This window comes from Syngnathus typhle, linkage group LG12 (assembly GCF_033458585.1).
Source record: "Syngnathus typhle isolate RoL2023-S1 ecotype Sweden linkage group LG12, RoL_Styp_1.0, whole genome shotgun sequence".
Lineage (NCBI taxonomy): Eukaryota > Metazoa > Chordata > Actinopteri > Syngnathiformes > Syngnathidae > Syngnathus > Syngnathus typhle.
In genome coordinates this window covers 7,827,933-7,855,834 of record NC_083749.1, presented here as the reverse complement: position 1 = coordinate 7,855,834, position 27,902 = coordinate 7,827,933, and the positions used below count along the sequence as shown (strand labels likewise).

General features: G+C 39.2%; 1 protein-coding gene across 10 annotated transcripts; it reads right to left on the bottom strand.

The window, feature by feature from the left end:
• Nucleotides 1-50: 50 nt before the first annotated feature.
• rab27b (RAB27B, member RAS oncogene family) lies at nt 51-26,660 on the bottom strand. 10 transcript variants are annotated; one of them, XM_061294175.1, is made up of 8 exons: nt 15,225-15,336; nt 14,840-14,940; nt 14,718-14,756; nt 7,234-7,405; nt 4,342-4,430; nt 3,153-3,256; nt 2,870-2,993; nt 51-2,705 (listed from the first exon to the last, which is right to left on the bottom strand). In XM_061294175.1, the coding sequence occupies exons 4-8, from the start codon at nt 7,384-7,386 to the stop codon at nt 2,519-2,521; spliced, it is 657 nt and encodes a 218-aa protein (XP_061150159.1). In that variant the 5' UTR covers nt 7,387-7,405; nt 14,718-14,756; nt 14,840-14,940; nt 15,225-15,336; the 3' UTR covers nt 51-2,518. The 10 variants fall into 10 exon arrangements, with proteins under 10 accessions (XP_061150159.1, XP_061150160.1, XP_061150157.1 ...); XM_061294176.1 differs by having other exon boundaries at nt 14,840-15,009; nt 15,225-15,333; XM_061294173.1 differs by having other exon boundaries at nt 14,718-14,846; nt 14,930-15,009; nt 15,225-15,332.
• Nucleotides 26,661-27,902: the final 1,242 nt, after the last annotated feature.

The following is a 27,902-nucleotide window of genomic DNA, read 5'->3' as shown; positions in this document are numbered from 1 at the left end:
AAACCAAATTGTGAATCAGTCACCTAGGCTATAGCAGAACAAACAATCCATTCAAGATTCAAGAGTTTTTATTCGCCATGTTTGAGCGTGCCAAACAAGGAATTTGACTTCGGTAGAAACACACCCTCTGTTCAACATTTAGGTGACTAACAACATTCAGGACATGTGAATAATGGCAAAAACAGTGTAGACAAATTCAAGAAGGTGTGAGGAGCAGGATGTTATTGCACAGTAATGTCTCTGAGACTCCTGGTCTTCAGATGCCACGCTGTCGCCATCTCCTGGTCAGCTAGTGAAATGCTTTTGCTGTTTTTTTTTCCTCTCAATTAAAACAAATCAATCAGCCAGTTGGTTTTCTTTATTTAATCTCTGATATCAGACAAAACCAAATTGTGAATCAGTCACCTAGGCCAGTGCTTCTCAAATAGTGGGGCGCGCCCCCCTTGCTATTCCTGGGGGGGGCGCGTGTGACCCTGGGGAACAGGCTTTTTTTTTGGCAGTACTAGAATAAAGTGTAATTGCGCGTTTACTACAGCAGGGGGCAGTGGCGCTCTCATTGTTACTTCTGTCACGTTTGCGACAGTGCAACATTTTACGACTTACAAGACAAGTTAGGATAGTCACGGTGGGGAGGGGGGGCGCGAATAGTTTTCTTCTTGCTAGGGGGGGCGTAACAGAAAATAATTGAGAAGCACTGTCTTAGAGGTACTTTGATTATTTTTTTTTAAATCTGTCACATAAAACAATGTTATCCTCTCCTTCTGTGTTGTACTGCAAAATGAATAATACATCAACATATTGAGTAGCTCACACACATTACTGAGAAACAGAGGGAACAGAGTTAGTAACAGGCACAAAATGACTCCTTATACATTGTAAACTTTTCAAGTGGATATTCCAACTACACTTAAGTTTGATATGTATGGAAAACATGCATCAAATACATCAGTCGAAGAAGACAAATAAGTTGAAGGTACTAGAAGTAACCAAATACTGTAATACATGAAAGAAGGCTTGGATAGAACAGATTTGTTGGGGGAGGGGGGTGGGGTTCTCAATTATGAGTGGGACAAAGTAAAACTACAAAAGGTATTTGACAAATAAGTTAAAATGATAAAGTTAAACACTTTGGGAATCTCACGCAAATAACTCACCAAAAAGATACTGGAATTTATAAGATGCAGCAGCACATTTATTATGACTCAAAGCAACTTTTGGCCAATTAAAAGATAAAATAAAAGCAGAATTTTAGGAAACTACAGAATCTCATCTGCTCAGAAAGGTTCGTTTTCTATGGGAACTCATAATCAGATGTTGGCACGCATTCACACGCTAACACACACACAAAATGGGAAAGGTTTAATTTAGTTGAAAATAAAAATGCTTTCATGTGAACGGTGGGTGAAGTTTCTCTTTTATTTGGATTTGGCACATTGGCAGATTAAAGGTGACAAAGCTTAAGGGCACATAAACCTTTTGAACAAATCCACTGTGTACAATACAAAAAAAAAAAAAAAAAAAACACATGTACCACCAACCACCATTTACTGATGATTATAGAACCTGTTTTGTATCGTCATTAGCGTCAAAGTAGTCATGTTAAGCAGCAACATACTCAAACTGCAGACTCATTGGGAAATAAATAAATAGATCACAAGCTAGAAAGGTGATTCTCGTTTCTTGAGCAAGTCAACGCTTTAACACACATTTTCCAAAATGTAAGGCAGATAGAGGTGTCATATGATTTTAGGTACATGGTTGGCTTGCACAAAAGATTGGGAAAGCGTTTGTGATACACGGACATTGGCTGATGGAAAGCATCAGAGAGTAAATAATAGTGATTTGAAAAAAAATCTAGATTTGGCATGAGAAGGCAAACAAGAAAAAGAAATGAACAACTCTGCAGCTGTTTGAGATGGCCAAAAATCAAGATACATTGCCAGTAGTTATAAGCACAAGGTAGAATTTTAACTCTTCACTGATAAACCATGTTAGCTTCAAATGCATGTGTGTTTGTTTTGAAAAATGTTTCTTTTTTTCCCCCTGGTACAATTTCCAAAAATGAAAACAAGATTTTTATTTGACAATTTATCCAAACGAATGCAACTGCATATAAACTGCATGTATGTAAATAAGTAGGCTTAGGCCACCATTCAATCCGTAGTCATTATAGAGTATAAAGTATCACTTTTCTTCTCCACACACACACATACGCACGCACGCATACACACACGCACACAAACACACACACAGAATTGACATGATCAGACTGCAGTTCCTTGAATAACCCTTAGAGGGAGACCTTGGGTTGCCCTAATCCTATGGTGGCATTTAGGCAACATAATTGAATGGAGGATAAGATAATAAAGAAGCAAAACAACGGTTTAGATTTGGCTGGAAAATGAGAAGAACAAGATGACACCCAAGAAGCATGCAAGCAAAGACGAAGAAACACAGCAGAGGAAAGATCGGCGAGTGGTGAGTACACTTGGTCACTTCCTGAACAAGCTGCTGAGCTCTAGCATGCACATTTCTTCTCATCGGGCTGTGTAGCGGAGAGCTTTGTGGTCCCCGTGCCATTAGATGGCTCTGAAGGCGGTTTGTCCACACACTGCTCCATCCTCTTCATGACCAGGTCCAATAGTGTGATCACCGCCTTTTCCACCTCCACCCCAGTCGCGGCGCTCGTCTCAAAATATGGGACCCTGTCAGCAAGAAGTCAAGTTTAGATGGTCAATCAAAATGTATTTTGCAGTTAATTACAGTTTTCTACTTCTACTATAAAGCTTGTAATTGTGTCAGAATTAATATAATCAACTACAAAGTACATACAAATGTACATCTACTGAGCGCCATACTCTAGACATACCCGTATTTATCTGCCAGCTCTTTTGCTTGCTTTTCTTGAACCTCACGCTGGTCAGCCAGGTCTGCCTTGTTTCCAACCAAGACTATATCCGGGTTCTCACAGTAGGCATTGGCCTGTAGCTGGCCTGGAAGGCAACAAGAAGCATCCTATTGAGCTCTCATTTCATTCAATGATCCATCAAACGTTTCCACATTTGTCTGCAGTTATGTCAATAACTGGGATTATACACAAACTGTTGTTGTTGTTTTTTTAAATAAATGTAACTGTGACATCAACAACATACTCATCCAGTTTCTGACATTGAGGAAACTCTGCTGGCTGGTGAGATCAAACATCAGTAGGAACCCCATGGCATCTCGGAAGAATGCTGTTGTCAGGCTGCGGAACCTGTAACATCATAAGGGTTTATGATAAATGGTCACATTTTGGATGCACTCAACTATCTGTACTTATTAAAAGCAGACAGCTTTTCAAATAAAACAGTTTGTGTATAAACCCATGTATGTTGAGTTCATAGCTGGAATTTTTTAGGCTAAAGGTTAATAGTAACGCAATTCAGTTAGTAATTCAAATTCAAAATCTGAATCCGCTTATTGTGGTGTGTGCACCTTGGCCACCTGGGGGCAGTATAGCTATACTGTCGTGTAGTGTACAACTGCTTCTCAGTATAGCAGTAATACCAATATTAATTCTATGCAGAGGATAAATAATAAATGCTTGTGAGTATTTTTACATTGTCACATTTTATTGTGTACATTAATTACTGCGCTGTTTGTGTTTGAATAGCCATTGGGGTTAAGACAAAATAGATGCAACATAGATGCAAAATGTTAGCCCATGCCTATGTTGTTTTCCTATTTTGTTTCAGCAGGCTTAAAGGCAAAGTAACATTGTTGGTATCTCAAAAAAAAAAAAAACAAGTATGTCAGGCCATTCGTATCTCAAGACGCCACTGTATTAAAGTGCATCTTTGACATTCAAGGACTTTTATATTCTCAAATGCAAATAGACTGTGATAAAAAGTGCATTTACATACAGAAAAACTCTGTATGTCATGTAAACGTCTTAAATGTAAACACTAAAGCAGAGCCAGTGCACTAAACGACACATACTGTATGTAGGTGTATTGATTCCATGTGATTAGTTTCGCTATTTGTCTTTTTGATTTAAAGCTCTACAAAAGAAAATTAAAAAACTTATATAAGTGTCTGAGTCATCCTAATGTGAGTCATCCATCCTTAGGGGGAGGGGTAAACGTTTAACTGATCCAAGCCTTTTATTCATTATAGACCATGAACATACATTATGGATAGTGGCCATCAATGATAAATGAAGTTGTGTACAAGCAAACACAACATAACATAAACATAGACGAGCAAACATGATGTATACTTATGAATCTAGTCATTTATCCATGAGTCATCTGCTCTGGTTTAAAACCGGTTTCAATCTTGACAAATAAAGAAGCCCACCTTTCTTGTCCAGCTGTGTCCCAGAGTTGTAGGTGAACCTTGAAGGTTTTTCCTGCTGTCATTCCATTGGGGTTGGAAGCTGTGTACACCTGAGAAGAAATGTTATTTTAGGTTAAATACGCTTGCAATTCTGTTTGTGAAATCCATTTTAAGCTAATGAGATCAACACAATATGGTCATGTGCTATCAAGAAGGGTACCGATACTAACTAATCATAATATTTTGTCCATTGTCCATTGAGAAGCAGCTATAGTAGTATTTTCTGTTCATAAAATGAACACATATCAAACATCATCTACGACAAACTTTTTAATCCAGAGATCTGAAAGTCAAATCTGGGTTTTGGCTTTCTCGTGTGGGGTTTGCATTTTCTTCTGATGCTACCATACAAGTTAGATTAATTCAAGATTCTAAATTGGGCACTAGGTGTAAATTAGTGTGGAAATGATTGCCTATATATTCCCATACTTATCAGGATATGTAAACCTGCCTCATCTAATTACTTGTTCTAATCATTGATAGATGTTAATCTAACGAAGCCAAATACTGTGCATATAGCACATAAATATTCTTCAAAATAATATGGATCTACAAAAACCTTAAGTGGTACTTTATTTCAGTCAATTTGCACTACTTCTTATCATATACCAAATCCCATTTTACTACATGCATCAAGATCAGACACTATCAGAAGCAGTTTACTGGTGGGCAAAGTAATCATTTCAATGGTTTCCATAGCAATCGTGGAGTAGGAGGTGACCTAATGAATTTATGAGTCAAAAATGTGCAGTTTTTCATCTGCGATCTACCTCAATAAAATGATATCTGGGCATAGATGAGCACTGCGAGCCACTGCTTGTGTTTGTCTATCTGTGGGAAGCCTCGGGCGTCATTCACACCTTTTACTGCGAAAGATGAGACAGCCACTGTCACTAGTGGGAGTTGGTTCATACACTTCTAGATTTCATGTGAAATATATAGCTGATATTTTTAGGTGGGGCAAAAAATTGTGAGGTCATGTAAAAATATTGAAACTTAAATTAATACAGGCCCAACCTTGTATGTTTATTGTTTACTGTCTGGATCAATGATGGTGCCTTTAAGTTGACAGCCTGTTAACAAGAATGCTGCTCATCTTCTGATGCAAAAATCTAGTAAATGAAGTAAGAAGGACAACTACGTAGATGGGATAGGGGAATTAAACAAATCTTTCCTTAAACTAGTTTATCATTTTCTTTCAACCTCAGCTTGTAGCAAACAAACGTGAGCGACACCACACGCAAGCGCAGGATTTCAATATTAGTGTCACAGCCATCGACATCTATCATTGCCGAGCCTTTATGCTGGTCTCGGAAGATTTCAATTTTGCGCCTATTTAACAGCTTTATACAGGATATAAAACGGTCCCTCCTATATGCGAAATGCCAGAGTAAAGTGAGCTGTTATACAGCCTAATTTGGAAAATAATATTTTATTTAGGTTTCTATGTGTGTACTGTGTATGATGTTTTATGAACAACACTGTTATTTTTTCTAAGGTGGCAGAGAACGGGCGAGCCAAGATCCTGTGGGACTTCCAGATCCAGACTGACAAGATGGTGATGGCGAACCAACCGGACATTGTGGTGGTGGACAAACAGCAGAAGAAGGCCGTTGTAGTGGATATAGCAATACCAAGCGATGGCAACATCAGGAAAAAAGAACTTGAGAAGCTAGAGAAATACCAGGGCCTCAAAGAAGAGCTTGAGAAGGCCTGGAAAGTGAAGGCCTCGGTGGTGCCAGTGGTCATTGGGGCACTTGGGGCAGTGACCCCCAAACTGGAGGAGTGGCTAAAGCAGATTCCAGGAACAACATCAGACATCTCAGTCCAGAAGAGTGCAGTGCTAGGAACAGCCAAAATACTGCGCAGAACCCTCAAGCTCCCAGGCCTCTGGTAGAGGACCCGAGCTTGGAGTGGGAGCCCACCCGCGGAGGGTGAGAGGGGAATTTTTTTATAACTTAGATAATAGTGCTATATTCACGCACACACATGCATACACATACACACTGCGGAGGTGAAGAAAAATAATTGATCATATGAGTCATCTGAAGCAGTGGGATAAAATTAGCGCTGACAGTATTTCCGGACATGGAGCATGCAGCATCATAGCATGAAGCTGTTCAGACCAGAGCGTAATGGAAAAGTTGTCTTGGTATTTTTGTCAATTACAAAAGCAGTAAATGGAATTACTTTCGATTAGAATGAACAAATTTATTTTTAGTTGTTGTTCATTTGCGACTTTGAGGTTGTGCACAAGTACATGTTCGATCAAAGTTTATATTAGCCACACTAGCACCTCCATAAGTCGGTCCTGGGAGTTCAGACAGCTGGGAACCAGCAATGTTCCCATGAGAGTATTCCCCACTTCCAAATTAGAGCAGTCACATAATGCCAAACACAGATGACAAACTCCCCCAATGTAATATGTATGACATGTGCTATTTCCAGAAACGTAGCAACATTTTCATTCTCAAAAAAGAAAATCCATTACATGAACTGAATGCTCTGTGCAAGCATGAATCATGGTTTGCCTATGAGAGTGACAGAAATTTCCAATAACCTTGCGATGACAGAGGGAAAAGGTCTGGCATAGTTACTGGGGAAATTAGAGTAGTCGCAGATCATGCCAGTGACAGTGATTTGTTAATTTCCAAAAATGAAACAAATGTTGTCAAAAGGTCACAGAGATACAATAGGATGGGCTCAGTGGAGATGCATTTGTTTGTTTTCTCTAGTCAAGAAGGGCCCCACGCTGCATCGGATACAGACAAAAGCCTTAATCACCTTTAGGACCTAATTTTGTGATGTAACGCTAATCCGCAGGTGTGGTGTATTTGATCGAGGCAGCCTTACCACTCTTTTTTCCCTGAAGTCGATGCCGACTGTGGTGATGAACTTGGGGTTGAACTTGTTATCTGTGTACCGGTACAAGAATGTTGTCTTCCCCACGCCAGAGTCTCCCAGTGCAAGGAGCTTTATCAGGTAGTCATAATCCCCATCAGTCATAGTGATGACCAATAGAAACCTGTACAAGACAGACACAGATGCATGTTAACAACTAGACATGTTTAACGTTGCTATTTTTTGACATGTTAACAGTGCCTGAGCCTCAAGACTTTTTTTTAACATGATGCCAGAGGCTTGGCATGATCTTTGTTTGGTTGTCACTTTTGCTCATTTGTCTTTGCAGCGCCTGTCAAGGTCCATAATGCTGAGGCAGCATTGTTCATTTGAATTCAGATCTGGGCTTTGGTTGAGAATACTTCCATCCCTCTATTTTCTATACCACTTATTGTCATTAGGGTCACGAGTGTGCTAGATAGAGCCTTTCCCAGTTGACTTTAGGTGAGAGGCATCCTAATTTGGTTGCCAACCAATTGCAAACAACAATTTACACTCGCATTCACACCTAAGGGCTCATCGTTTAACCTAAGGAGCAGGTTAGTTTATTATGGGAAGATACTAGAACAATTTAAGAACATGAAAATACACTGCGGCATAGGTGAAGGTAGCACATTAAAAGGGGAAATTGAAATAAACAAATTAAATAGTGTTATACGATGGCAAGTATTGCTGAAGAAAAGAAACCAGAATGTCTTAAAACTCCAAGACAACGTTTCTGTTCTGTCCGACTTTCATCAAAGCCAAGAGGAAGTCGTGACTGATCGCTACTGCTACTGATAACTGTTTGATTGAAATGTCGTGTATTTGGGGCCCATTCACTCTGTTCTGTTCTCTTGATGGCCTAAGGGTTAAATGTGGGAATGTTTGGACAGACTATCATAGGACTCCAATTCACTCAGCTGAGACAGTTTATTAGAGAGAGAGGCCATAGTTCAACTTGGCAGAACAGCCGTGCTCACAATCGCACTGACTGAGAAAGCACAGAAAGAGAAATGCTGGCGCCAATCAGGACTTAATTGCCATTGCAGGCATGTGGTAGAGTGGGCAGCTAAATGTTTCAATTTGATAGCTATGAATATGACTTTTCAAGCTGACAGGCACATGCAGGACGAAAGGAGGCAGGAACAGGAGCAGAGGTACTTGGAAGTGACTTTTTGGAAAACCAAGAAAATACTTAGCTTGCAGCAATCAACACGAATGCGTGAATAAATGTTAGACATTGAGAAATATTGAAAGCACGTGTGCCACCGCTCCTCACAATGCTCACATGACATTGAAGAAGGGAGTTGTGCAGTCAAAGGCTGCTGTTAATATTCTAAGAAACTCGACAGCATGTGAAAGCAATTTCAGTCAGTAATAGATTGTTGTTTAAAAACACCATAATTGCAGATATGTTTCACTGATGTGTTTTTACTCCATCATCTCAGTGTGGACTTCGACTTTACAGAAAATCTCATGTTTGTTTTCCAGTTCTCAAAACTTCCAGGAGTTCCATATTTTCTTAGCGGTACGTTTTATCCTGTAAATAACCATGTGCATTATAAGGAATAATAAATGTGGGTTGTCAAGCCTACTAATACTGTATGTCAAGGCTATACAATTCTGAATTCAATTCTGCCACGTTTTCAAATCCAGAAATGTCATCAGGCAATAGTAAATAAATTTGTAAAACTTTGTCATTTTCATTGTCAGTTTTTGTTCTTCATAACAATACCGTTAGCAATGTGGGTGGGTTACGCGAGTGTTGCATTCAAATACTGCAGGAATTTTTCAAATCTCGCCAATGAAGATACCCTTTGGATTTAATGAACGCAATTCAATTCAGACAGGCTGGAGCACAGACTGGGTCAGTCAGTTCTCGGCCGCGTGTGGGCCACGGGCCGCTAATCGCCATGCAGTATGTTTTCATGTTTTGGTCGATAACAAGCAATACTGTAATGTGATGCATTGCTGCGTTATGAGCGTGGAGGAGTTTAATCTCTTAATCTACATGCAATTCACAGCATCATACAAAAGGCTACCCCTACATTCATCCGGCACAGCATCGCTCTCATCATAACAGAAATACAATGTTTTCAGAAATACTGCTGCATAGATTTGTTATACACTGAGGTCGTAGTAGAAAAGGTAGTCCCAAGAGCATACTAAATCTTATATCTCAATAACAAGGAAGAACAAAACCGTAAAGCACCACAGAGACATTAAAAATGCATGAAGAATCAAACACAACAGGGGAGATGGAAAACAACACCCAGTGTAGATGCAGTCACTGTGTGCAGCTCTATAGACAAATCCTACAAAGCCAGTGTTTGTAGCAAGAAGCGCTCATGTCAAAGAAATACAGCAAAATAAAAGTATCCACTGTACAATCCAAGGGTATAGAGACACCATACATTTTTATTCAAATGCACAGTCAAAGGTCAAAAGAAGATTGTTCTTGCTTGAAAAACCGCATGAAGTAGTTCCTGTCTCGAGGAATGGAGTCGGTGACCCCTGACTTAAACAATCAATCAGAATTCTCGGAGCGAACGAGAGTTTTAAAACTGGATTTAATACATCATAAATGTGCATGTGATTCGATCATCAGTTAATATTGGATTGACAATTGACCAGTCTAAAGTGTCGAGGAAACTACTATTTGTATTTTCTACCTTGGTATGATGGCATGATATACATATAATGTATGATGTCTTGGCCAGTCAGTTTTTGGAAACAAAGACGTACAGCTGTATTTGTTTTCAAATTGATGATTAGTGATTGATTGCACATGAAAAGGGCGGCTGACATTTGTCACCAAAACCGAGACTTGTGTGTCCATGACAGTCTGGAGATAACCTCTTTAGTTTTTTTTTCTGCTCTGAGGACACCAGTGAAGCTCTTTGCTAAAGGCACTATTCAGTTTCCAAAAGTCAATAATCAATAACTGCTAAAGAGAATGAAGACTGAAACTTAATTATTTGGTCTAGACCTTTTCTGTGTTTCCTGGGAGATTTTAAACCGTTGCCATTTTCAGAACCATTTAACCTAGTAGTGAGGGATTTGTGATGACAGTCCCTACTGGGTCCTTCTGCTTCACCAACCTGTAGCATTGAGGGCAGAAGGCTTTTTTCACACCTCTGTTCTGTTTTTAACAAAAGAATTATTAATGATCACTTCTGTGGTTTTGGAAAGTTCTGTCTGTCTAAGCTGATGGCGGTTAAGCCAAATGTGTTGTGTCATTTGGCTTACGGCTTTTCCAAATTAATTTTGGTATAAGACCTATGATAATGGAATATTGTTGAAACAATTCAGGGTGTGCACCCTTTGGATGTCCCACAGAGGCACCTCCTACTGTATCTTGCTGTATTGTATTTGTCTCAAACAAGTGCATAGCACATGTATTACCTGCATCAACAGATTTGTAATTATCAACCAGTTCCTTCAACACTTCCTTAATCCCACAGCGGGACATGCACCAAGAATCAGCACAGAAACTACCACAGCTGGATGTGAAAGGTCAGCATGGATGATGCAGTTCCAGGAAGAACAACTCTAAAATAGGTCGAAATTAACAGTTGCCAAATGTTGAAATGTAATTATATCAAATGACTTTTGAAAAAGCAAACGAGGTAATGATACACCAATGTTACAGTAAATTATAAACCTTCTTGTATCTACATAGCTATTAATTAGGACACGGGAATATATTTTATGCAAAGTGTAAAATAGCGGATAAGAAAGTACACTATTAGAAGTGTGCTGATCTCAACCACAAATGATTCGGTGTTGTTCCTTTGTACTCAACTGAGCCCAGTATCTTTAAAGCATTAGGAAAGCCGATACGTATTTGGCAGATTGTACGGCATGCATTTGAATAGTTTGTTGTGTGTGTGTGTGTGTGTGTCTCACGGCCTTAGAGATTTGATATGAACATAGTTTATATATACTACAATTCTAATTAATTAGTTTCTTTCTGAGCACTGGCATGTTCATGCAGCAACATGTTTGTACGCCTACACATGGGCTCGAGTGGAAAACCACACCTAATTGTTCATTATCTGTAAAACAACAGTTCTACTTTATGTGCAATGTATGGTTTAAACCTCAAAAGCATTCAAGAGTCCAGCACTGATACTGAATTTTGTTGCAGGCAATTAGATTAGTACATTGGCAGGTAAACTGGCACAGTTTATGAGGAATAATCGTCTTTGTTCATCTTTTTATGCTGGTGCACATTTAGAAGTTTACATTTTACTGAGGTAATCTCCTTAGTTCCATTCATGGTCACAATGCTGAAAGGGAGATTAGAAATCATTTGACCTTTGTTCTTCCCCACAAAGTCTCTTGCTCATCTGCTCAATTGTCTGGGCTGCAAGACAACCATTATTCTATTGTATAGTATGTGAGGGTTAAGTGCAAGCAGTATGAAAACGTCCTCGTGTCTTCATGAGCCAAAAACGGAAAAATAAATGTTATAAATACAACTTGAATGTTATGAATAATGAATTCCCTGAAGTTATGAAACGAGGCGCAACACGTGGTGTACAATATGCGTCTTCATTGTGCTTCACTTTAACTTAAGACAAGCGGTGCACTACTGAATTTTTCTATGCCACCTTTGACCTCTTGTCTATGGCAGTATTAAAAATGGGGTGCCTGTAGAGCACGGGTAGAATCAGTCCGCATAACAGTTCTCATTTAACTGGTTCACAAGAACAAAAACTGAAAAATGAAATACACCTCTGAGAGCACTAAACATTAAAGCGACACGTCTTCTGCTCAGTCATCAAAACTGATGCAAGTGACAGCTAATTGTCAGCATTTTTTGTTCTGATAAGCAGCACACATTCTAATGTTTTGCAAACTTGTTGATTAGAGGTATTTGTGTTTAATAATGCATGTGTCTGCACAATAATTGACATTCAGCGGTTTAGTGATGACGTGCAGCCTCTACAATAAAACGCACTCTTGCACGCTACTGTGACAAGAAAATGTCCCCGCTGTGGGATAAATAAAGTTCTATCTAATCTAATCTATTAGTAGTTTAAGTATCTTTATGGGTGATCGGGTTACCTTTCTTCAAAATTAAAATTCGGATTTGGGGTTTAAAGCAGCTCTGCCCCTGGACATTATCCAAACAATAAAGCATATATTATGAGCACATCATTATTAAATACCTCATAAATGAGCGGCGAGGTATTTGCCTAACTGGAATTACTCGTCAACACTCTCAAGCATCCTGCATTAACTTCAGCATTTGAAGGCTTTAAAATCAATGCGCTGCAGATGTGTTTCCCAGGGTATTTGTGCTTTTTCTGCTTTCTGCATAGTCTGATTGCTACACTGTCAGTCACCTTAAAACAATTCAGTCGAAAGAACATTTGCATTGTGCATTTAGTCCAAAAAATAATGCATATGATGCATCATTTTTCCCAATTAGTTTTTGAGGTTTTACAAAACATTTTTAGCATCAGTAGCAGTGGAAAAGAAAAATGTGTTCTGGTAACACGAGCGTGACAAAATGCTCAAATCTAGTGAAAAATAGATTGAAACAAACTTTCAAATCACCAGTGTGGGAAAATGACTTCCAAAATATAAATTAATAACTGAATTAATCCTTCATAAAACTAGTTACTAGGGAAAATAATTATAGGTAGTACTACTTTTACAAAAACGTTCAATTATGTAAAAGAATTTAGATTTTTGAGCATGTGTCAATATGACGATAACCATTGTTTTTGTTTTGGCTCGCCGTAGGATTGCGTAGAATATCATGTGACACATTCCCAAAGCTAATTGGCTGACGCAAGGCGTGGCAAGTCAAAAGTTAGTCCGTGGAGATGTGGAAGCATTTTTTTTTTTTCTGCTTTGCGTGTCGACGCATCCCAGGCAGCATAAGCAACGTGGCACATTTTACTGTTAGTAATGGTAACAGCGTTATAACAATCAACATAGTAATTGAGTAGATTAACCGTTACTGGAAATCTGCCGTTAGTAACATCGTTACTTCTAACGCCATTAGTCCCAACGACTGCTAATCACGCAATGTTACTACCACAGTTTACTCGTGATGGGATGGATTTAATGACCTTGACTAACTGCAGTGCACAACCACAAGTAATGAGAGTTTGAACATCATCACTCCACTTAGTGAGGAAAAATACATTGCATGACTACAATAATGGGTCTTCTGTGTCTTGGCCAGTTTCTTACAGCATTGTTTATCTGCTGTATCCTTGGTTAGTATTTTGGCATCATCGACTCAGTTCTGGCCAACAAGCATCACAAGTCCACTCCAATTAAATAATGGAATAACAGCCCTGATTTTTTTTCCCCTCCCCAGTTCTCCAAACAAACTACATTGCAAGTACGCCATCACTTTACCATAGGGGAGGAATTGTGCTTCCGACAACAAAATCAATAATGCATGCTATGGTGTTTTGTGGATTGCTCCGGTATTAGTTGTAATCGCAGAAACATCAACGCATTATCTATGGTATGCTACTTATGCAGGGTCGCAGGGAGCTGGAAGTTATCCAGGCGGACGTTGTTTGAGGCTAGACAGGGTCAGCCTGGACGAATCAAGACAGATAACTCGTCCCACTTACATTGTCAGAGTAGCAATTCAGAGTGTTCTACTTGCCCTAATCTCATGTCAAGAGAAAACTAACCCAGATGTCACCTAAATCCCAGCAGACAAACACACTCACACACACACACACACACACACACACACACACACACACACACACACACACACACACACACACACACACACACACACACACACACACACACACACACACACACACACACACACACACACACACACACACACACACACACACACACACACACACACACACACACACACACACACACACACACACAATAACCTAATAATAGAAACGGCAACAAAGTCAAAGGTGTGAATTCGTTTAGAAACATAAGAGGAAATAGTGTGTCATCCAATTTTGTGAAGATATGTATACTGACTGGTGAGTACTTCAGAAGGCGTTCCCAAAGCAAATCCCAATTTTTTTTTGAGTGTGTGAAATGAGTCTAACCCACAGCAAACATGTGTTACAACAACTCAAATTGATGATTTAAGAAAGCGCCTCATGATGCTCCACAAGTTTTGTCCAATTCCACAGTTAACACAAAAGATTTGTTCAACTTGAACCACACAAACCCTTTTAAATGTCATTCCTTGCTGCACATTAGTTGATCACAAGACAGAGCTGGAGGTCTGTTTCTTCCAAGTCTCATAACCAAAAGACAAACAATTTCGAAGAAAAAGACGTGATCAAATTCCACGGCTGCACACAAACACACACATTTACATTTCCCTGTACAAACAATCAAGTTGTGTCTTATGTCTTTGCTGGTACTTTTCGACAGCCCCACTGCCCTGTCACATGCATCCATCTCCGTGGCTTCAAGGCCTGACTTACCGCTCAGTGAGTCCTCAGCTGATTCAACGGTGCCTGGTCCTGGAGGGGGGTAGGAAGCGCCAGGGAGCAGCTGACCAGCAGCCAGCCTCACATCCACACACACCAACTAACTGTTTGCCTACCATTCAGCTGGAGGCAGACGAGGACGAGGAACTTCAACAGCCACTCCCCCACACCACAAGCAGCACCACCAAGTTATCTGATCAGCTGACCTGCTGGCTGGCTGCAGGGATAGATGAATCACTCGGTTAAGGCAACCGACTACCTTGCTGTAGCTGCTGTGGTGGTTAATCTGCTGAATAAATAAGTGGATAAAAGAGTGCAACCAAAAAAATTTGCAACATATGACAGGGAATGGCTACTGGAGAGACTAAATTATAACCGAAGCAAAATAACCTTCTGTAGCATGCCGTCTAAAAATCAACTATCAACTATCTTATTTGTCCACTGACATGCCTTGACTTTCGCCATCTTGCTAACTATCAGATTTTTTTGATTTTTTTTTACCTACTGAGTTCCAGTAGTGTAAAGTTTTCGCTTCCTGCTTTCACCTTGCTTCCTCCTCTGCATTTGTCTCTTGCTTCTTGTGTCAGACTCTACCACTGCTGTTCTGTGTAATTAGAGGGTGGGGCCAGGAGATGGTAAACTTGATCGAGTTGTACACACGCGCACGCGCGTACACACACGCACGCACACACACAATCATTTGAGCCAAGTGCAGCGGAGAACAGCCTCGGGTTATGCAGGTGGAGTAGCAAAGCAGGAAGTGTAAAAGACCTGAAATGTGACTTCAAAAGATAATTTGTGAAAGGAGGAAATACATTTGGTATTTGTTACGCAAGTCAAGTCACATGTTGCACAAACAGCAACAAAAAGTCAATGATAATGTGTTCGGAGCAGACGTTCTCTCATAATTCTATTGAAATTAGTTTAAGAACATTTCTCATGAAACACAACAGTTTTATCATCTAATGAGATCCTATAAACGTTAAAGTTGTTCATTTGCTGTTAATTCATTTAGAACACACGAACCTTTCAATACTCTCTCATCATTACCGGTGACAATGATGGGTCATGTACAACTACATGTGTTAACTTCAGATCAACATTGCAATTACATTGTTTATCTTTGTTTTGATCTGACTAGTGGCCACACACACTTTCAAAGGGTAGACATCTTGAAGGTAAATCAATTACCCTCATCAAGTTCTTGAATAGATCAGTCACCGCCGAGCTTCTCATTCATGTCAAGGGCTACCGGCTTTATGCACACATCTAAAATAACCACATTTTTGTTATTAGTGATAATTAAAAAGTGTGAATGAAGCTTATTTCTCTTTAGAACTAGGGGTTTTTTTGGACACTATAGTATACTGTGTCACCGTCTCGTATGACTACATAAGCAGGAATGACAACATGCAAAATAATGGATAGTTCACGACATCAATTTTGTTCCACATAGTGTGTTCGAGATGTGCGCTAGGGGCAAGCAGAGACCCAAATGCAAATGGTGGAAATGTGAGAAGTACAAAGAACACACTCAGCATATTTGAATATTGTACACACTTTCCTTTTGAGACACAAAGTTTGATAATCGCTATGGATTTTGCCCCAACACAACAGTGCGAACAGCTGCTGTTAAGTCCCTCCAACTAAAGCAGGGAAACCGTTACAATTCCTCATCCCCCATTAGCCGAATATGAAAAGGGCAACAGGGCCCACAACAATGTGCTACGATTTTCACATCAGACAAACACGGTCCACCTCGAGGATGGCAAGTCACAATTCCCACTGGTACAGAAAAGGTCTTATTAATGTATTGAACAGAGCACAGATGCACATCTAACATGGAAATGAGCTCACAGGAAGGTGTTAAGACCACAAACACGCATGCACAGCAGGCATCAAATTATGGTTCACTGGTCACCCAACAATAATTGCAGCTATCCCTTTTGACAGCTGAATGAGAATGGTGCAGTCTTTCTGTGTAGAGGGAGTTTACTCTGGTATAGTATGTAGACCTAACCATATTCCACTGCAAATGTTAACCAAAAAAAGCTATATTTGCCAAAATACACAAAGTATCGACTTTTGATCTCGACTAGAACTAAAAATTGAAAGAAAGAAAAAGAAAGGGGGCAGAAAAAAAAATAAAGATGACACTGTCGTGGACGGTAGCTTTTGTCAAGTGATGGAAAACCACAGTCAGGCAACCTGAGATGACATAGAGGACTGGCACAAATTTAAAACACGGAAAGACCATCATGCTGAAGTGGACCGATAAAACAAAATTTGAACTGCAGGATTGTTTGTACAGCACAGAGTTTTTGAGTCTTCAACTGGCACATCTTTGGAGCGAGGTGAAAACTGACTGCTTTATTCCTGTGGTCATGTTGACATGAATATGTTTTTTGTCAATGGTGCAAAGTAACAAGCTGAAATGACATCTATCTGTGCAATGACGTCGATTTGTGTTGCCGATCCAATCAGGACATTTAAATGTGTGAGTAGCTCTATCTGTTGAGGCATGTAAAAATTTTAATTTTGATATTTTCAGGAACCTGAATTCTAACCATAACCCAATAATGATTGCATGCAAACATAGTCACTGTGGAAAAGACTGCAATCACTAAATACAAAAGATTATCCCCCATGCAGACCATCCGTCATCTATCCTTCGTATTAACAATCATACTCTACATTTGATTTCTATAGCAAAAATAGCCCAGCAGAAAATCGACTCCAACTGCTGAAGAATCATTGCCTGCCACAGGAGCTCTTTGGGGCAGTTCTACACAAACATTGAATCAGTCCTGTGTTCATCGATCACAGTCTGTTTGGGTGCTGCTATAAAGAAGACAAAATCGGACTGCAACGGACAGTTAAGACCGCCGAGAAGATAATTAATACCCCCCTATACACTCTTAAAGATTTGCACACTGAAAGAGCTAAATCAAGGGCAGGTGAATTTCTCCTGGACCTTGGCAACTGTCTTTGTTGTCTTGCTTCGCAGGTCACTCAAAGCTGAAAACAAGTGCCTTGGGGAAAGAGGTAAGGAAGTTGGATAGTATAAGATTGATTGCAGCGGTGGGAAACTTGTGGGAAAACGTGTTCACTGTTCAAGAAGCAAAACCACGTTGAAGAGACGCAACACAATAGATGTTCTCCTGTTTGTGAAAACCCATGCTTTTCCCCAACTCCTTCACGAAAACATTTCAGGACATAGTTTGTGCATTCCAATCAGACAATAGAAGTAGTTTGCAATGATTGCATCCGTAATGTTGAACTGTTATAACCAGCTGAATCATCGGAACCTCTTGTTGACGACAGGCTGTGCTTGTCCAACATGAGAATTGATTGATAATACGATCGGCCTCAGCTATCTTGCTTCGGTCCAGAGTCATCTAGAGTCAATGAGAAAAGCTGCATTAAATAAGCAAACATGAAAACAGACAAAGTCTGGCAAAATAATTAAACTATAATAATAGCTGGTTAAAATCTCAGCCCCGAAACCTGGAGTCACAAGACAACAACGGCTTCTCACAAATAAGAGCGCATCTATTATGTATTGAGACATACGACGGCAAAATGTGACTCAAAGAGCACAATGTCCATCGTGCATAATGGAGATCATTGTAGCGCACCTGCTGATGGTCATGTTCTTCACAGACTAAGATGAAGTCAACAAGCCAAGGGCTATGACGAACGCTGATGGAATTACCTAGTGAGTTTAAGCGATGCTGTCGTAAGCAGAGTATTGATTGATTATCGTAGAGATATACAGAAGAGTCCATACTCTTAAAGAAGACTACAACTGTCTCTTTATAGAAAGGAGTCTTAAGGTTTATATTTGACATAAATGTCTGATAAGCTGTGAAAGACATCATGAAAACTACGCGTTTCAAGCGATATGCAACACTGACCAACTCTCAGGGATGCCTGTAAAAGCTACGAGCATCCTTATTTATTTATTTATTTATTTATTTATTTATTTATTTATTTATTTTAAAGAGCACCAACTGTGCAAACTATGCATGTGCTACCAACACAAATTTTCATTGAAATCATTCACAGGATGTTGATTGGGGAAAAAAAGAAGAAAAAAAAACAGAACAAGAGAATTCACGTGATGACAGTTTAAAACATGTATTAACCGCCTGTCTCCTGTCTGGATGTGTGTCTGCAAGTGTTTGAGTGAAATAGAGAGTTTAAGATAAGGAAGTCATCATAACACTGGGGTGGGCTTCTTTAATATTTGACAGCTGGAAAACAGGGTCATGTGTTCATTATTTAGTTCCATTTCATAGCTCTACAATACATTGAGTTTTGTGTCTGTTTTTGTTTATTGAGTCTTATTAGGTATATCTCTTATTTCAAGTTGATAAAATTTGACATACTGCGTACAGCACATACACAGTATAGAGCAGTGGTCCTCAATCCGTGGGCTGCGGACCGGTACCGGTATCCTTTCTTTTTGGTATCAGGCCACGTAGGAAAGAATAAATAACTATCATTAGCTCTGTTTTATTGTGTTGTTGAAAAACAACATCCATCCATTTTCTCTGCTGTACACTAAAATTCACAGTCAAATGAGTGGGAACTGAACCCACATAGCCTAATCAAAGCATTTGTCACTCAGAAGCAACAAATTCAGTGTGCAAATCGATATGCCTATCCATTTTCAAGACAAAAAAAGAAGTATTTCAAGTGAAAAATTTGTTAGTATTATCTGTACACTATTAAATGTTTTGGGGAGTGCATTTTTTATTACTGTCTCTATTATGGCTTTGGGGTAATAGAATGTATAAAGTTATTAGAAAAGATGGATAGACTGGTTTATTATTTAACTTTGGCCACTTAGTGGTAAGAGCATTTAATTGTTCTACACGTCACGATACATCACTGGCAAACATAGCTGAACAAATACATTTTTAAATTAACAGTTTTCTAACCACCCATCTTTATTTTTTTTATACTGCAGTTGATCATTGTTCCAAGTGTATTGCCCATAACTGGTGGTAAAGGATAGTCCACAAGTAGCTGATGTTTCCGTGGTTCCAGCTTGTTGCTCACTCAACTAGATCTTCAAATGTGTGCAAAATATTTCTGTCGACTAGACTGGAAAAAAAAAACGTGGGCAAATGGAAATTAGGTGCATGTTAATCTAAAAGTTGTGTTGCGTAACGTCATATATTATGGATTCCTCCTCCAAAGCATGCACATATGAAAATTGGCTTGACAGCATGTTGTTGGCAGCTATGTATTAATCTCAATGTAGTGGAGAGAAAATTTCTTTTTGTCTTTCAAGTGTGTGAAGTGTGTGTGTGTGAGGGGGGCTCATGTTGAATGTGCAGGACAAAGGAGGGACAAAAAACGAAGAATAATAAATACGAAACAGATTTTGTCACAATGTTGAAACACGCTGCTGTTGTGTGTGCGTGCATGCAGCGCAAAGGATAATAAGCTTGATAAAAGTACCGTATTTTCCGGACTATAAGGTGCACCTAAAAACCTCAAATTTTCTCAAACGCCGACAGTGCGCTTTATAGTCCGGTGCGCCTTATATGTGGACCAAATTCCGTCCCGCATTGTGTCATAAAATCAATCATAAGCGGCCCGCTGAAGACTATGAATCATGAATCAAAAAGACTATGGATCATTGAAGTTAAGTTAAAGTCGCTATGATCATCACACACACATGTGGGTGCGGTGAAATTTGTCCTCTGCATTTAACCCATTCCCGTGTGATTTTGATCCATCCCTTGGGGGAGAGGGGAGCAGTGAGCAGCAGCGGTGCCGCGCTCGGGTATCATTTGGTGATCTAACCCCCCAATTCCAACCCTTAATGCTGAGTGCCAAGCAGGGAGGCAATGGGTCCCATTTTTATAGTCTTTGGTATGACCTGGCCGGGGTTTGAACCCACAACTTTCCAGTCTCAGGGCGGACAATCTACCACTAGGCCACTGACCTAGTGGGCACCTAATTTCTATTTGCCTATGGTAATTATTTTGTGATTATAAAGTAATTGCGTCTGAAGTTGAAATAAAAAAGATAAAATGGAGAATGATTTGATTTGGATTAAAAATCTGACATGATGTAACCTGGCCTGTTTACTGCAGTCACAAACACCAATATCACCCTTCTTATTCAGACAACAATAACAACAATAAAACAAACTTAATACATCTAATAAACAGTGTATTCAACTTTCATAAAATTGTTAATTTATTATTTTAATCTTTAACTTTAACTTTTAAAGTTTACTGATCTATCTGACTGGTTTGTTTTGTACTTACTAAAGTAAGCTTTACATAGTTATTTTGTGTGTTGTGTGATATTAACATTATTGATATATTGTTATTGTTTTCACTATTTCAGGTTATTATATTGTGATTGCATTAATGGTGCGCCTTATAGTCCGGTGCACCTTATATATGGACAAAATTTTAAAATGGGCCATTTATTGAAGGTACGCCTTATAGTCCGGTGCGCCTTATAGTCCGGAAAATACGGTATACATTTGACATGACCGTCAGAATCAGATTATATAATCCCACAAATCAAATGAACAATTAAAAAAAAAAAAAGAATAGACGATTATAAACATTCTTTGGGGTAATAGTAGTTAGTAGTACTAGTTGCAGGTAGTTGCTGCACATTTGGTAACTTTGTAGAATTCAATAGGGTAAATGATTAAGCTGCATGTGTGGATGTGTAAATAGCAACTGACAGTGGGCCATTTTCCAGCACTTTGCATTTACAGGGGCAGCTTTGAAATAAGTAAACACTTTTCAGTGTGTTTTTTTTCCTTCTTCCTTTTTTAGCCATTTATATAATCTTCTACTGGCCAAAAGACAACCGTCAAAATGTCTACCTCCACGAGAGGTAAGAATTCTGTGCTCTGAAATTAGTTTTCAGCAAACAAAGATTAAACTACAGACTGAAAACTAATTCAAGATAATTACTGTGTATGCCGAGAACGCAGCTATTTGAAGATGACACATTTAAAATATTTGGACTAATCTTGATGATCACTGCTGTTTTAGACATTTTGAGGTGTCTTAAATGTAGACAATTCATTTGGTTGTTGTATTCTTTGTATTCAAATCAAAACATTTAAGTGGGTCGTTGTTTTTGTCTGTAACTGATACTATCATACCCAAATTATAATGGTGTGAAATATTCAAATTATTTCACATTCAATTTGAACATATTGTTGTTATGAGTCAAGAATAGAATAATTGAAAAGACATGTTTGTCCACAGCAACAACATTAGGAATAGGTCAAGAAGAATAAACTAATTGAAAAGACGTGTTTGTCCACAGCATTGGGAATAGGTCACCTCAATATTTTTAGAATCGATTATTCCATCAATTAGGTAATCGAATAATCTGATCTAATTTGATTTATATCAAAAATACATTTCCCCTGATTATTGTTCATTAAACTCTTTGCTTAGTGAATAAAAAAAAAAAACAATATGTGCCAGTCGCAAGTAAAGACAAATAGCATGTTTGTCTTCCTCCTTTTAGAGTTCCTAAGCAAGTGCAGTCGGAGTAAAGACAGGACCATCGTGACCAGGAACTCTCTGCACTTGTAACACAACTCCACACCTCTACTTCTCCTCCTCCGCCGCCACCTCCTCATTTTGTATCCTTTTTTCACCTTTTCTTTCTTTCTTTTTTCTTTCTTTGTCATTTCGTCTCTGTCACCAGGCAACTAGCGTTTTCTCCTGCTTTCCTTCTCCTCTTTGCTACTCACTTTTCTTTTACATTACTCCATGCGGTTTTTCGACAGACACACTAAAACACAAACACACACATTTTTCTCCTGCAAATCAAGCTTTATCACATGAGTGCTTTCTCAATGAGTGAACTCTGTATTGTATTGCAAGGCTAATGAATTGACTGGAAATACTGTATGTTTTTTCTTTTACCTGTTGTGCGGCCTGCCACGGCCTGGTGCAAGGTGGCCGGGACCACTGAGCTAAATAAAGTATTCCAACATGACTGGCAGTTGTGCTTTGCCGCCAAAGAGCTGCTGTAGCAGAATCTGTCGCGTACAGTCTGTCCCACGCTTGGCTGGAATTTCGCAGTACAACAGCATAACCGTTGGTTTATGCCTAGTGCCCACTGTGTAACTCGACAACATTTCTCTATTTTGAAGGCAAAGCATTTGTGTGTGTGTGTGTGTGTGTGTGTGTGTGTGTGTGTGTGTGTGTGTGTGTGTGTGTGTGTGTGTGTGTGGCTTGGAGGTTATTTGCATAATTATTTTTTTAGGGGTGAAATGAGTCCTAGAAAAAAAAGGTTGTAATTGGTGCCTGACGTCAGGGAGAAAAATCAAGTGAGTCACAGTGAAAATGATTCATGTTATGTATGATGGTAAAAAAGTCATTTTTATGGAACCCCCATCAATAAAAAAATGAGTATTACTATTAGCATACATGTCCATTTTTAGAGAAGAATAATCAGGTAATTTTGGCATCAAGTACTGTCCCATTTGGAACAGACACTCAGCTAAATATGTACAGCGTATTTTCTTGTTTATTATCATCAGGAAACGACAGAAACAGATTATTGTTTAATTTAAAGCACAGAAAATTATCAATTCGTTTTTTTTTTTCATTTTTGTGTATCCCCACAATGTTTTGCCTCCTGACTTAAAGAATTGCAGCATTGTTAACCTGCAAAAGGATACTCCAGCAATACTGAGAGAAATCAAAGGAGGATATAAATTTTATAAATCTTATAGCATCTTATAAATAGTTGACCAGCTGTGCTCTGGCAAACTAATGTACAAAAAAAAACGAATAACCTCAAAAAGAAGTTGCAATCGCTAATCCGACCTGTTACTTTCAACATAAAACTCAAAGGTGGGGACAAACGGTTCGATACTGCAGTACGGTACGCTCAGAAAGCAGAAAAGTGTTGGATAAAAAACATGCATTAGTCATTAAAACAGCATCATTTGATAAGGAGTGACGCTCTATGACAAGGTGTAATCATCGTGCTTTATGCCTGAAGGTAAAAGTGGCAGTTCCGAGGACGAAAATATATTTCCAAGCAACCTCCAGTATTGATCTTTAGGTATTTTCACATCCCTGAAAATCCCAAGATTTATTTATTTCCTGCTCTTTCTGCCAAGCTTTCTATTGGTCAATTACTATTTAGTTGTAATTGTATTATTTTTAATCAAAAGATTGGTACAAACACAGGAGGCAAAGAATTGAGGAAGAATCAAATTAGTCAGAAATAATTGCCATGCTTCCTGTATTGCTGGGTGGTGCTAGAGTAGGACATCCTTTATGGCTTGAGGCAACTTTTTAATGTTTATGGGTCTCAGCTACACATCAGCAAGGCAGGAGATCTGTGACAATGGAAACACACAGCTGTGCTCTTCCAGTCAACCTCAAACACACTTAGTACACTGCAAAAGCTGAACCACACGTCACCCAAAGAGCTCAAAACACTACAAACTGAAAAAGCTAAATCGAAAAATAATAAAAATAATGACATCGAAACAATTCAAACCAATTAAGAGTGAGAAAGGTTTGTGGTGAGGTTTTAAGAACAAAAATGACCCCTGACCAGTGCCATTTGTTGTGCTTGCGGCTGTCTGATTCAATTGTATCCTGAAAATATTGGGCATGATTCAAAACTCCTGCAAAAGCGGTGTATCGCATGACCAAGCAAGGTGGCGCAAATCCCCCACGAAACCTTTAGCACTCCAGACCCACTATGGAAGATGAATGAATGATTGTTGGAATGAGTACGCCAGGATCCTGTTTGTGGACCAGCTCGGCGTTCAACACCATCGCTCCTGACATCCTCCAACAGAAGCTCATCCAGCTCGCGGTGCCTGCCTCCACCTGTCAGTGGATCACCAGCTTCTTGACCAACAGGAGACAGCGTGTGAGGCTGGGGAGCATCACACCTGACACCCGGACCACCAATACTGGAGCCCCTCAGGGGTGCGTCCTCTCCCCACTGCTCTTCTCTCTCTACACCAACGATTTCTCCTCAGGTGACTCTCCTGTGAAGCTCCTGAAGTATGCAGATGACACCACTCTCATCGGACTGATCCAGGACGGTGATGAGACTGCGTACAGACAGGAGGTGGAGCGGCTGGTCCACTGGTGCACCCAAAACCACCTGGAGCTGAACCCGCTCAAGACCGTGGAGATGACAGTGGACTTCAGGCGAGACCCTTCACCACTTTCACCCCTCACTATCCCCAGGCTGTTGCTCTGATGAACTCACACCACTCTTAGAGTCTCAGAGTCATTACTGTGCAATAACATCCACCCGAAACGTTCATGAATCAAGGTAACATTTCCCATTGTAATGAATACAAATACAATTAATTCATCCCGACCCCAAAACTAAGTAACAAGTGTTGAAAAAAACATTTATTCATCGCTCATTAACTTCAACTAGAAAGCGGGTAAAGGGGAGAACAGTTGGAACAGTATGGACAATGCATAAAGTAGGTTTTATGACAATTAGGATAATCAGTAGCGCAACTACATTTCCAAAATATTTTTAAACCGCACTGGCTAAAATTAGGGGACAGTCGTGTTTTGTTCCTATGAAAGATGCACTGGACTATAAACCGCTTTGAATAAAATGTCCTCATTTCTTCACCAAAACAAATCCTTTGTAAATTTCATACAGATCATGAAAAATCCATCGATAAGCTGCAGGGTTCAAAGCTTGTGCAAAATGTAGCGGCTTATCATCTGGAAATTACGGTATATGCTTACTGTTCTTATAGTGAGAGGTGTATGCGAGCTGACCATCGCACCACACCACAACTGATCTTAACAGTTCTCAACAAGTCAAAGTCCTGGTGTAGGGTTTTCTGAAGAGAGTATTGTGAAATGACGCAACGCAGGAAAATTCTAGATAATATCACTCCCAGTGTTGTGTGAAAAATGTAAATGTCACAGTCAAGACTATATAGAAAGGAGCGCATGTGAAGTCGAGTGGTTTCAAATCGATTATCCCCCACAATGCACTGCAGCGCACAACATCCAGTTGAGAAGGTAAAGGTTAAGTCAGTTCAGTAATGGAAATAAAAATTTAATAGTGACAAGTTTTATTTCCTATTAAAATCAGGTACTCCTGTTTTTATGCCACTGTACTTCAACGTTTAATATTTGAAATGCTTCCTAACTGATTGTTAATAATAGGGCTTTTGAATGTATCCTATTCTTTTTGTTAAAACAAAAACAAAAAAAATCACTACACTACAAATGATCAAATATTCACAATCTATACCATTCTTTAAATGATGTTGATGTTGTACAAAGGTCAATTTTACACAAGCTCCCTAAACTTTCATCTGCTTTTTTTTTTATCTCGTTTACCCAAAAAACAAATTGAACTGCAAAGACCATGAGCTCTGACATCATGTCAAGACAAACATTGTTTTTTTAAAAGCACCTTGGTTCGTTGCACGTGCAAAAAAAAGAAAAAAAACTGGCTTTGAGATGCTGCAGAGCCGCTGTTCGACTCCACAGCTGAGCCCCTATCAGCCCCTACGCCTGCCGGGCGGCCGGGTTATGACTCATAGCCCGCCGCCTGGCTTCCACTGATGCTCGAAGCCACAAGTAACGCGGAAACGCTCCAGTAAATAACCCCCCGTCAACGAGGCAGCTATACCGGGCGTGTGAGTCGCTGCGAGCGGATGTTCTTACCTTTGACGTGCGAGAAACAAACTCAGATCTTCCTTGCAGGTGTCTGCTGCTTTCTGGCCAGTTCGTCTCCTCTTCCTCCTCCAAAACGTTGCATCGCTCCCACGGTCTTTCTGGAGGGGGGATTCCGTGCACTGATCAGCCGAGGTGCACAGAAGTCGCTTTAAGTGTCAAGCGAGAGCGCACTAACAAGTGGACCTCAGAATTATGGAGGAAGCTCGGTTTTCCTGGGGTGGAGGGTTGACGTTGTTGACGCATTCAGGAACACCACGGAAACTCGAAAGTTTCACGTAGAGATGTGTTTTGGTAACATGAAAATATATATATATAGTATTGGTACATGGTAGTATTTTATTCTCTTTGTAAGAAGAAATATCTTGAATAAAAGATTTGGTTCATGGATGTATGGGTGAAATCAAATCAGCTCAAATTTACTAACTATGAAGATCATCATCATCGTTACTATATTTTGTACGTACTATTAGTAGTAGTAGTAGTAATATTAATTATTATTATTATTATTATTATTATTATTATTATTATTATTATTATTATTATTATTATTATTAAAAAATAATAATAATGATGACAATAATGTTGTCATGTAATACTTTTTGTATGTGTATCTATTGTAAAGCGTGTTTTAGTTACATGTTTTTATAGAAAGTACAACTGTATAAATTGTAGGAAATTTATCTGAATGCGTAAAGAAAATTAGTCAAAATCTGAAATATAAGAGAGTGTTCACGTAAAACTGCCTGAAAGCAAAAAAAGAATCTTTATATTGTAATGTTTGTGTGTATATTGGACAGACCTTTACTAGTACTGGCGTTGACTATCCTGAATGCTCACTTTTAATTGATCACGTGAAGTATGCATGCCTGTGTACCCTAACAGTACTGTAAGGATTTTCATATATGTTTATCAAGTGACATTTCTACATCAACAAAAAAATACAATGTCTTTTAATGTTAACAAACAATATTTTCTTCATGCTCTCGCTACTGATTGCTCATTTAATATTTTATCTTTAATTGTATCAGTTGCATTCCAGTTGTCATGGATACCACATCATGCATGATGTCCCCAAGCAGAGCTCTACTAAGCCACATTGCAAGTGCGGGCAGGCACATGTGACAAACGTGTTTGACCGAATTTACCTTTGAGTGTGTGCCTCTGTGTTCCTCTGTGTGCTGATCCCAAGCCATGGTAAAAATGTGACTGACCTGTTGCCGTGGAGACATGAAAGCTGTTGACACTGTTCTATTTTAATATAGAAAGAATTATACCATTGTTTATGTCTCCTTATTGTGCATACTCATTTAATATTCACTTAAAGTGTCATGTTTTTACACATGTTCCTGTTTTATATTGTAAGAAGTGTCTCCTGCACCCTGGTCTGATCACCAATCAATTACAGGGCACATACAGACACATAATGCCATGAAAAAGCATTTGCCCTCTTTCAAATTCTTTTTTCTAGCATAAT

What these genes read in the sequence shown, in the direction of transcription:
- rab27b (XM_061294174.1), bottom strand. Translation starts at nt 7,386, where the DNA reads ATGACTGATGGGGATTATGACTACCTGATAAAGCTCCTTGCACTGGGA. An exon ending in ACTTCAGGGAAAAAAGAGTG is followed by an intron (nt 4,431 to 7,233) that starts GTAAGGCTGCCT and finishes ATTTCTTCTCAG; the next exon opens with GTGTACACAGCTTCCAACCC. An exon ending in CAATGTCAGAAACTGGATGA is followed by an intron (nt 2,994 to 3,152) that starts GTATGTTGTTGA and finishes GTTGCCTTCCAG; the next exon opens with GCCAGCTACAGGCCAATGCC.